The 11,433-nt window shown below is 41.5% G+C and overlaps 1 protein-coding gene across 1 annotated transcript; it reads right to left on the bottom strand.

Annotated features, from left to right (window-relative positions):
* Window positions 1-4,078: 4,078 nt before the first annotated feature.
* Window positions 4,079-11,221, bottom strand: LOC145547627 (uncharacterized). The gene is made up of 2 exons (XM_081597367.1): window positions 10,839-11,221; window positions 4,079-8,858 (listed from the first exon to the last, which is right to left on the bottom strand). Exons 1-2 carry the CDS (start codon window positions 10,954-10,956, stop codon window positions 4,813-4,815), a joined length of 4,164 nt encoding a protein of 1,387 aa, XP_081453493.1. The 5' UTR covers window positions 10,957-11,221; the 3' UTR covers window positions 4,079-4,812.
* Window positions 11,222-11,433: the final 212 nt, after the last annotated feature.

The raw sequence follows: 11,433 nt of genomic DNA, 5'->3' as shown, positions 1-11,433 counted from the left end.
AATTAAAACTGCTGCTCACTGTAATGGAAAATTTTATAATGTGCTCTTCACCCCTTTTGTGCTTTAGGTTGTCTGATGATGAGATCATGTGTCTGGATGATCTCATGAGATTGGTCAAGGAGAACACCTATTGTCCAATCAGGGAAATGGCCAGATGATCTCCCTGATTTAACAAAGATTCACACTTATTGTCCAATCAAGTCTCTCTGCTCTGACCTCAACCTACAAAAGGAAGCCAGATCCAGTGGGTCAGAGCAGACTTGACAGACTCCTTTGATTCTGTACTTTTCTCACCTTGCAAGGTTTTAATACATTTCTTATTTCTTCTCATCCAGACTTGCTTAAGTAATTTTTTCCACGACACTCACACACTCTCTTTAATATGAGTTTGAGTCATTTTGCAAAGAAGAATTAGCAAAGATTTGAGTTTGATTGGATGTGCACAACTGGTAGAAAATTTAAGTTTGCAGTTGAAAATGTATTATTTACAGAGTATTGAGTTTATGTATAATTTTCAGTCCACCTGCTTATTAAATCAATTCATACACGACATGGATGTTCTGACAAAATCTGAAGTTAAAGCAAAGTGACTATTCAGCTCAGTTTGGATGGACTTATTTTTATTTTGGTTTTACAAAGTACAAGCATGTATTATTTTTTTGCTTCCAGCTTCCACCTTTTCCCCATTATTTCAGTATGTCATCTTACAAACATTTAAATTTCAAACACTCAGAAGCATTTCTTACATGGTTAAAAAAAACAACATTTTATTAAGAAGCCAAAATCCTATAGTAATACAAAGAAGAAAAAAAAACTTTTAAAAAGTTTTAAACCTCAATTTCTTCCTTTGGTATGGGTAACTCCCCTGTTGCGTGTTTTACGTAATGCGAGTGCAGCTTTGCCATTTCATCAAAGCCCATGTCGCATTCAATGCACTCCCATTCACAATACTTATGCTCTCTGTGCAGTTTTGGCTCCGATTTCTCCGTCTTCCCTCCAGTTGGTGACTGTGCAGCTTCTGAGCTCGGCTGGTCCGGCTGGTCCGGCTGGTCGTCCGAGTGGCGAGGTTCTGAAAGCTCATAGTGATGACCAGGCTCTCCACAGTCTGAATCCTCAGAGTCATCCGGATCCCCGTCCTCAGCCACCGCGTATGGACTCTGCCCCTCATCTTGCATGTCTTCCTCCTTCACCTGCAACTCTTCCATGCTCACATCCACCTCCAGCTTTTCTCCTTCGCTTATAGACGTTTCCGTTTTAATGTCTCCCGTCTCTCGATAAATCACAGAGCTCCCTGGAGGTTCGGTGGCGACCCTGCCTTCACGTCTAACATGCTTTTGTGTGTGTCTAAACAGTTGTCTAGAACGCCAGAACCTCTTGCCACAGTGAAGGCAAACATGAGGCTTTTGCTTGCGTTGCATTTTTGGAGGACTCGCTGGTGGTTTGGTGTCGTGGATGCTTCTGTCGTCAGCTTTGTGGGTCTGCGGTCGTCGACTATGATTCTGCAAGTGTTTGTCCAGCAACCCTTCATTCAGGAAGCCCTGAGCGCAGCTCAAACACCAGAACCGCCTCTCTTTGTGCAGCTCTAGGTGAGCCGTCCACGTCTTTACAGAAATGAAGACTTTGTTGCACTGATCACATTTGAGCAGATTACTGCGGCTTTTGGACCTGTGAACTCTCAGATGGCTGACCAGTCGAGTTCGCCTGATGAACGACATCCCGCAGTCTGGACACTCGTACAGACGCAGGTTTGGATCAACCGGGCTCTGGATTTTTTCTTTTTCACGTGGTTTTTCATGCATTTTTTGGTGTTTCTGAAATGAAACTAGGTAGGTGTAACTCTTCCCACAAGCTGCACATGTGTATCTGGTGGGATTCACAGGATAGCGACTGCTTTGCGTCAACTGAGGAGGTTGGGTTTGTGCCGAACCGTTTGCGTCACAACCATCCACACCGACGCTCTGGTCTTCGCACTCGTTTTCTTCATCTTGTTCTGTGGGAGCCTCGTTGTCTCTCAGCTGGGCTTCCTCCTCGTCCAGTGCATGCTGGTGCAGGTGAGTCTCATAGGCGTCCATGACAGTAAACGTCAGGCCACAGTCCTCACATGTTATGTCATTCTCTGTGGCTGCAAAGAAAAGAATTTAAAAAAAAAAATTGATGAGTATTTCACATAGAAACTGTCCTGTCTGGTTTATCTCAATTCATTTTTCCTTATATGTTTTCAAATGAGTTATTTATTCAACTTGAAAAAGCTGTTTATAGCTAAAACACTAGCAGAAAAAAAATTATAAACCCATGTTTTTAAATTTTAGAATAAAGTAAAACTATTAACAAGATAAAATTATTTTCTCTTATACAATGATGCTTAAATAAGGTGTTCATTAATCTGAGTCAAGAAAAATACATGGCCTAATTAAATGAAGCACATACAGTCAAGCCAGCGTTCACACACCTAAAGACTTGAGATTGAAAATTGTATTAAGTCATCCAAGAAACTTAATTCTGTTTGGAAATGGGACAGGAATCTCTAAAAGAATAAAACCATATAAAGGGAGTTCCAATTTTAATAGTGATGGTTGTTCTCAGTAATCGGTGGAAAAATAATTTTTCGGGATTTACGGCAATCAAATCCTAACTGCTGACCAACTTCTCGCAAATTTCCACTGACACGTTGATTCAAGGTTCCCCCCAATCTTTAGCTCCTTTCACAGATACTATTCCAGTCAGGACTCTGGCCAAAGGGTTAACTTTACCTGCAGGCAGAAGAAACATGTCATGCAGACCAAGAAACTATTTTAATCTACCTTAGAAATGCTTTACTGGCATCTTGAAAACCAAAAATTAGAAATAACTTGATGTACTATATGTATATATACACTAAACAACTTGAATGACTATTATTAAAGATGGGTCAGGTCCCTTTGAATCAATTTTATAATCAGGGATTAAAATCTGTCATATTTTATAACAGTCAGCTGATACAAAGAGGAATCTGAAGCAAGATAAGTGAAAACAGTTTGTCAAATACAGTTTATACTGTATTACACCAATTTCCCCTCTGTGGAGTAATGTGTTCCATTTATGCAATTTAACTAAACCCATTAATAATCAAGTCCAAAATAATTTCTGGACAATTAATGAAAATATATCTTTACAAAGGAGATTAATTTGATATGCCACGGTTCAAGTCAGTGGTATTCAAACTCTAAACAGCAAGTTAAAAGCCCTTAATGTCAACTTATCTTTTTAAACTCAATAATATAAAATTAATTTACTATATATATATTTTAAGCTGCTCAGGAAAAAATCTTAATGTACATCACTTATTATAGTAGTTTGCTTTTTGAAGGAAAGAAATCTACAAATCATTTCCAATTTAAATGTCCCAAAGGGTTTCTCACACATTCGCTTTACTAAAACTAAAGCTTATTAGATTCCTAATCGTTTATGTGGCGCCTAACCTTTTCCATAAAATTTGACAGAAAAAAAATCTTACCCTAAAATAAAAGAAAAAGAGTCTGCATCTGCAGTCTGTGCTAACAAGTCAAATTTAAACAATTCTTTAAATGTGTTTTGGAGAAAAAAAATAAAATCATTCCAAGAGCAGAAATTGGCCCCTGGACCACAGTTTGGGCAACCCTGGTTCAATGTGACTGTTTCCAGAAACAAAATGCTGGAAGAAAGGAAGAAAACAATGAACTGTTACGAATTCAGAGTTACAGAAAATAACAAATTTGATGCACAAATCTAAAAAAAAAAAAAAAAAAGGGTCGTTGAGGACTGAAGATCAAGCTGAGCTCTAAATACCCAAAGATGTTAAACTATAATCACAAAAAGCAGCAGATTCCCAGCACAGGCTTTGGTTTTTATCAGTGAAGCTATTTTTTTAAAAGTAAATACTCCAATTTAAAAATAATTCAAAATACCTTATTACTTGGATGTTTTTTTTTGTTTGTTTGTTTTTCATTTCAGACAAACGTGAAACCGTGAATAAACACTTCAAGGTAAATAAATGTAGAAAGAATCATCATAAACTATTCAATTTGATGAACAAATGGAGGCTGAATCAACAACACGACTGCAAGATTTAAACAATTTTATTTTCTTCAGTTTCTGAAACGGCAATTTATAGGGTCAAATGAAACACCATTCATAAAGAAATGAAAATAAGAAATATATTAACCAAGTCTTTTCCATTTTACAACGATTCAGTAGAAACAACCATATTCAGGAGTAGTCTTTCCACAGCAAAGAGATAGATAGCTACAAAGAAAAAATATCGAACACTGAAGAATGTGCTTTCATAGACAAACTACTTCACTACTCTGCCAGTTGATGGGGAAATATGTACAGCAGTACTTCATTAACTAAAAAATTCACAGCATTTTAAAACAGCAGGAAATGTCTACATATAAAGTCTCAATCTATTTTATAGACCTTTGAATTAGAGTGCTTTTTTTTTTTTTAAATGAAGCATCTTTAAAACGTGAATGCATCAGTTCTGGCAATAAAATAAAATCCATCGTTCTGTTTAGTTATAAACACAAATGCAAAAAGGTTGAGCAAAGTTCAGACATTCATCTAGACATAAGAAGCTTATGAAAGCAGTTGTACATCCACATTTACAGTGATACTGGTCCAGTGTAAAGGAAAGCCTGAGAGTAGGGGACTCAAAAGTGTCACAAAGGTGCAACATGAAGCAAAAACACAATCTATGCTCATGCGATGTAAGATGCTGGTGAAGGAGATTCACATTCAAGGCAGATTAAGGCCGCCGGGGTCTCCGGAAGAGATGATCAAAAAAATCCAATGCGACTAAAACTCCAGGGGCAAACGGAGCAGCGGTACGCCACGCTGTTGATGCACTGCACTTTGTGTTTCTGTATCACTGTCGGCGAATGCTTGCACGTCGACAGCCTGACGGGGTCGAGGGCGAGTGGGTTCGCTCGCGGCAGGAGGCGGGGGAAGCTTTCCTTTGCCGTCGTTGGGTTTGAAAGGCTTTGAGGTCACAGCAGAGCTGAGCCACAGGCGCACCTCACTAGGGAGGCGGCATCGCACCTGGTCGTGCCAGGCCAGGTGCTGCTGCAGCTGGCTCTCCGTCCAGAAGCCGTGGCAACACAGGGCGCAGCAGTAGGGCCGGCTCTTTGCCTTGATCTTGTGGCTTTCCAACTGCGTCTCGGTTTGGAAAGCTTTGCCACATTTATCGCACTTGAAGAGGTATTTCACTGTTTGTTCAGAAAAACGGCTCGGCGGAGGGAGAACCTCGTCTGTGGCTTCAGCGGTTTCCGTCTTCTGCTTCACCTCTAAGCAAGCCCCGTTACTGGGGGGTTGCGGAGCCTCTGCAGAGCTGGACTTTTTCCCAGAGTCGAGACACAAGATGGGTCCGGCAGGGTCTGATTGAACTTCCTTCATTTCTTTAGAATTGATCACAGAATGCTCGGTCTGCTCCACTTCATCCTTTATGGCCTTTTGCTCAACATTTTCTCTCAGCAGGAGGTTCATTTTGCTCTTTTTTCCCTCTGAGTGGGCCTGCCACTTATGAGCGCGAAGACCTCTCGCTTTTTCAAAAGTCATGGAGCAGAGGGGGCATTGATGAGTTTTAGTCTTCAAGACAGATGACAAGGATTCACTCCCAGCGTGGCTGACGTCAGTTTGTTCTGAGGCGAGAGCCAACGGCTCTCCTGGAGTTTTTCCTGACTCCAAAATCTTACGATGCTCCTTTTCATAATGAGAAGCTAAAAGTGAAACTTGCCCAAATGTCTGGTCACACTCCGGACATGAAAACTGCTTTGCAGAGCCATTTCTCTCCAGAGCTGCATTTGGTTCTGGATCCGTTCCGGTCAGACACTGAGGATTAAAGATCCAGTGGCGCTGGAGGACGTGACGGTTGAAGCAACGTTTCCCACATTTCTCACACTTAAAACCTTCGTCCTCCGTCTTATGACCGACGGAACTGAGAGCAACTTCGAGTGAGGACGGCAAACATTTCTCATTTCTGTGCCACCGTTTGTGGGAGCCGAGTGCAGACTTGGTGGTGAAACGCCTTCCGCAGTCTGAACAGTGAATCAGTCCTTTACTCTGCTCGTCTTTTTTTGTTACTTTGAACACTAGAGAGATGGGTGAATTTGATTTTGCCACTCCTTTGCTGCATTCAATGTGAGTTCTTTTATGAATGTTCATGGCTCCAACCGCTGAAAAACATTTGTTGCATATCTTGCATTGGTACTTCCATTTATTTGAGCCTGAATCACTCCCTTTTAGGCGCTGTTCCATCTTTAGTGCATCACTACCCCCTTCGTTTATTTGCTTGGACATTTCTGGCATGTTGGCATCCACACCCTCGGGTTTTGCAGCATCCTTTTCAGACTGCTCCATCTTCCCTCCTCCCTCACTGCATTTACTCCTGCAAAGCTTCTGGTGAGCCCTTAAGGAGGACTTCTTGGTGAAATGTGCAAAGCACGTCTCGCATTGCAGATCCTTCAGAGCCTCTGCAGTTCCCGTTGACGACGGAGAGTGGCCGGTCTCGTAGCCGTGGCTCTTCATATGAAACTGCAGAGCTTTGGCCCGTGAGAACAGCTTTCCGCAGTCGGGGCAGGCGTACGTGTTCTTCTTCAGCTGCTCCACCTGATGCTGGAAGGACTTGGCAGGCGGTGGGAGCAACAGGTCGCTGTGCACCACCTCGTGCCTCAGCAAGCTGGAAAAAAGGCGGAAGGAGCGGCCGCAGATCTCGCACTTGTGGTCTCCGTTTTCGTGCTTGCGCATGTGCAGCGCCATGATGCCTTTGTGGCGGAACTTCCTGCCGCAAACGGGACACGCCACCTTGATGGTGGAGCGCGAGCGTCCGTTGGAGTGCGAAGATCCTGAGACACCTTTCCTGAGTCTCAAATCGACGCACTCCATCCGATTCTGCTTGTGGTGAGAGTATGCCCCCAAGGACCAGAAACCTTTCTCACACTGCTCACAATGATAAATCTTTGGACCCAGAAGGGTTTTCTTTGGATTATACTCTTTCTTACTGATGGAAATAGTCTCCCTCTTTTGTGTTGTGCAGGTTTTCAAATGGTTGTACAGGCTGGCTGCATGCAAATAGGATGATGTGCAATGTGGGCATTGGAACTGTTTTCTTTTGGGGTGATGTAACTGATGCGACAATAAAGCAGGTAACTGGGTGAAAACCTGATCGCAGTCACTGCACATGAAAGCGGTCTCTTCTAAGCTTGTTTCGGCCTGAATCAATGAACCACTGCTTTGTGTTTCATGAGGAAATGTGTCACAATTGTAAACTTCCTCTGACTGACCTTGAGTCTGATGTCTTCTCCTACGAACGTTGTGCCACATTCTGTGGACGCGCAGCGACGAGGGATTATTAAACCATCGATAACACTCAGGGCAACCAAATCTCTCCTCTGCAGTTTTAAGCTGGGCTTCATTCTCTATTGGCGGACTCTGCAAGCTTTGCGCAAAGTCGATCTGGACTATTTTCAAGTCCACATCCGGTTTTGAAACCAGACTTCCAGTGTATACTTCGCTGTCCTCCCTTGTATCCTGATCCGACTCGCAAAGCAGTTCCAGATCGGGATTTGTCTCTTGGAGACCCTCGTCTTCGGATTCACTTGCACTGATCACTTGTACGTTAAAGTCACCCGGTTCATAGCTCTCCATCTCTTCATCCATTTCGTTTGTCTGTTGTTCTCCACCCACATCGGTGGGGGGAATGGTTTCTGCTTTCACTGCTCCTTCCACTGAAGCCTCCACGAGCTCGCTGACCTTCTGTTCACTTTCTGATCCACGCTGAGACGGCAGAGTGGATTCTGAATGCGCCTTCTCCGTTTCTCTGAAAACGTCGGTGTGCTGGAGCTGATGGGACTGAAGCGCAGAAGCCCTGGAAAATTTCAGCCCACAATCTTTACATTCAAACGCCTTCTTTTGAAGCTGGCAGACTTGATGTTGGAACGATTTCGACGGGGTCTCGTCGCTGTGTGCTGTGCGCTGATGTCTGTAGTAGAACGTCAGCGTCATGAACTCTTTTCCACATTCCTCGCACGGGAACCTTTTTGCGGCGTTATCAGAGTGATTAGCGTGCCAGCGCTGGTGGTTAAAGAGGGCGATGTGGCCATTGAACGCCTTGTTGCACTCGCTGCAGTAAAACTCACCACAGCCCTTCTTTGGTTTTTGCTTCATCTCCTCCGGAGAGCAGAGCGCGTTACGGCTGAATCGCTGATGTGTTTTCAGCCGCATCATGCTAGAAAAAGCTTTGCCGCACAAACATTTAAAAAGTTTGTCACAGTCTTCTTCAGTCGGATTCTCACATGGCTTTACTTCTGCTGGCGGCTCTGCCGGCTGAACAGTTTCTCCAGAGCTCCTGTTTTTCGACTTCACCAGCTTCTCTTGATGGCAACGGCGATGAGCATCGAGAGCCGAAGCACGAGAGTAATTCCTTCCGCAGGACTCGCACTGAAACGATTTCTTTTTTAAATGTTCCAAGTCGTGAAAAACCGATTTGGAGGGCTGTCTGTGTGAGCGCTGGTGGTTGAGGAAATGTCCAATCACTGTGTACGATTTGCCACAATCTGAGCATTCGTAGGCGTGCTGCTTTGCTGCTCCGGGATTAACATCAGACCCCTTCAGAGAGATTTGATCGTGGTCCTTCATGTGTAAGTGCAGTTCGCTCATCTCAACAAATGACAGTGTACAGTAAGAGCAAAAATAAAGTGCTTCGTTGTCCTTTTCAGAGTCAAGTAAACCATCAGACTGGCTGTCTAAATGCGTGTTTTGTGGAGGATGCTGAAGGCGATGCTCCAAGTACGCAGCCTCCTCGCCGAAAGCTTCTCCGCAATCCCGACAGCAGAAAAGTTCGTCCCCTAGAAATAGAAACGGGAAAATAGGAGGTCAAAGAGACTCCTGCTTCCAAGAAAGGAATTAAAAGAAAAATATATAACAAAACACAGGCTTAAATAATGTTTTTATTATTATTATTACCACATTAATGTTTACAGAAAAAAAATAAACACAAAATGAGACTACAGACAATTCACATTCATTTTAAAGAACAGAAATGAACTTCTTTCAGTGTTCGACTGCAGAACATTTTACTGCTTTAAACAACTACTTTTTAAAACACAAGGACAATAGAAAAAGTGACCGTAATAATGCATGTGACTATATAAAGTGAGTTTAAATGCCACATTTTAAACAACAATCGCTCACTTGTACTCAGTCTTAAATTTGAGTTAATCCAGCAAAACAGGGAGTGTAATCATGTTTAAATGATCTTAAATAAATCTCTACAGAACACCAAATCTAAAAGTTCATTGTGTTCATGACTGTGAAATCCATGATATAAATTGTGACATAAACCACCTTATGACAACACCAACAATTTAAGCCACATTTAAGTTATTTTATATAGCAACCATATGAATAAAGATCAAAGAATTTGATGCATTTGCCCCCCCAAAGCTGAATAATTGGCCCATTTTAGATCACTTCCAATCAATGACCAACATGTGTTCTTTACACTTTATCAGCTGAAAGGCCCCAACATGGAATCGGAGATCAAAGTTGGGCCCCTTCCCATCAACCTCCAGAGGTCATCATAATTACTATAAGCTGTAACAGTGAAATGGGATCACACAACGAGTGTGACAATAGTGACAGAGTAGAGAGAAATGACAGGAGCTTAGTCTTATCTAGTGAATGCCATTCAGCAGAATCTAAATCAATTTGCTTGTTTTGAAAACTTTAGATGCAATAAAACAACCTTCTGGGGGATTGTGACAGAACCCAACCAGAGATTATTGTGCAAAGGGAAAATTTCTGACAAACATTCAGAGGATATAGTGACAACAAATGTTTATAGTTGTACGTCAGTCTCTTTAAAATTCTAAAATCCCAGAGAACTAGTTAAATTCATTCCAGAATTTAACTAAAGAAAATGTATTTTTGATCCAAATTAGAATGTCTTATTTCTAAGTTAACTCGCATGAATTCACTAACCTTTATTTTATCTACTATAAAAGGTAGAACATTCAAAGATCATTTAATAAACTTCACGTAGTAATTTAGAAAGCTTTATTTAAGCAGATTTAGTCATATAAAGAATATGAATAACATACAGTTTTACCCTAAATCTTTTTAAAGGCTTCAGCTGCCTCAGTCTTTAACCTCTGCATCTCAGATCTGATCTTGGTGCAAATGAAAAGTTCTTTGAATGCCTTCAGATTAAACCAGTGTCTTACATTTTATCTGCAATGTACTAAACATAGCTTAATATATTATAAATTAGTTTTTTTTTTATGACAAGCTTAGCCTTTACCACATTTATGCTTTTTAGAAACATACAGTTTGATTCAGGTATATGAATGCATTTTATCACTGATGGTTAATTACCTGAGCAAAACACAACAACAACAATTCAATAGATTTGCACCAATAATACTGATTGAAAAAGCACCCGGCTTTTTAAATAAAATGTAGACCTTCAGAAAGCCTGGTTAGACCAATACCGATCAATAAAACTAACATTAATAAGCAAGAACGTTTAGGCTTCTAGAGGCAAAATGTAAATTAGGACAAAGGGCTCGACAAAACATTGGTCTGGTATTACACACTCACACAGTGACTATCAAAACAATTACTAATGTAACAAAACTCGTCACCCCGGTAATTGTATAACGCAAGTTTGTAAATTCGTGCCATTTCTATTTAAATTGGAATATTAGTCTAAAGCGTGCATGTTTATGATATTAGGTTAAAGTTAGTGCAGAAAAGGTAACAATCGCAGCATGGTTGCCCAACATATCGGTCCGTTTTGTGCTGGTGTTTAATGAGCGGATACTCACCGTCAGCGGCATCCTTAGCAGATGAATGCTCGTTGTTTTCATCGTCTTCGTCGACATTACAGGCCACGTTTTCAGCTCTCTCCTCTCCGATCTCTGCTGCAGCAGAAGTCTCGTCCATCTTGCCTTGTGTCTGTTTGCTAACGTTAGCTACCTTTCGCTAATGTTCGTTAGGCAAACTGCGGATTTAGTGTACCCTCTTTAATAATACACAAACAGCTCGGATAGGAAAAGATTAGCAGATGTTAATACGAGCGAGAGTTTACTATAGTAGAGCACAGAACAACTGATCACCACAATTACACCAACTGTTAATCAACGGATTGCTATTTTACACATGCGCATTTAAGTCGGTTGTAGGCTCTTCTTCTGCCGTTTTGTTTTTACTTATGCACGATTAGTGCCTCCTGCTGGAGACTTGTCAGGCTTAAATAACAATTTTAAATACGAGTTTCATCCATCCATCCATCCATCCATCCATTTTCTTTACACCCTTGTCCATTAGTGGGGTCAGGAGGGTTACGAGTTTCATCAGTCAGGAAAAATGTTTAGGTGACTTATGTTTTAGTTCTTCAAATGGTTCATTTTTCTCGTTCGT

Source organism: Poecilia reticulata, chromosome 16, assembly GCF_904066995.2.
Source record: "Poecilia reticulata chromosome 16, P_reticulata-male-v2, whole genome shotgun sequence".
Classification (NCBI taxonomy): domain Eukaryota; kingdom Metazoa; phylum Chordata; class Actinopteri; order Cyprinodontiformes; family Poeciliidae; genus Poecilia; species Poecilia reticulata.
This window is presented reverse-complemented; position numbering and strand designations above follow the sequence as displayed.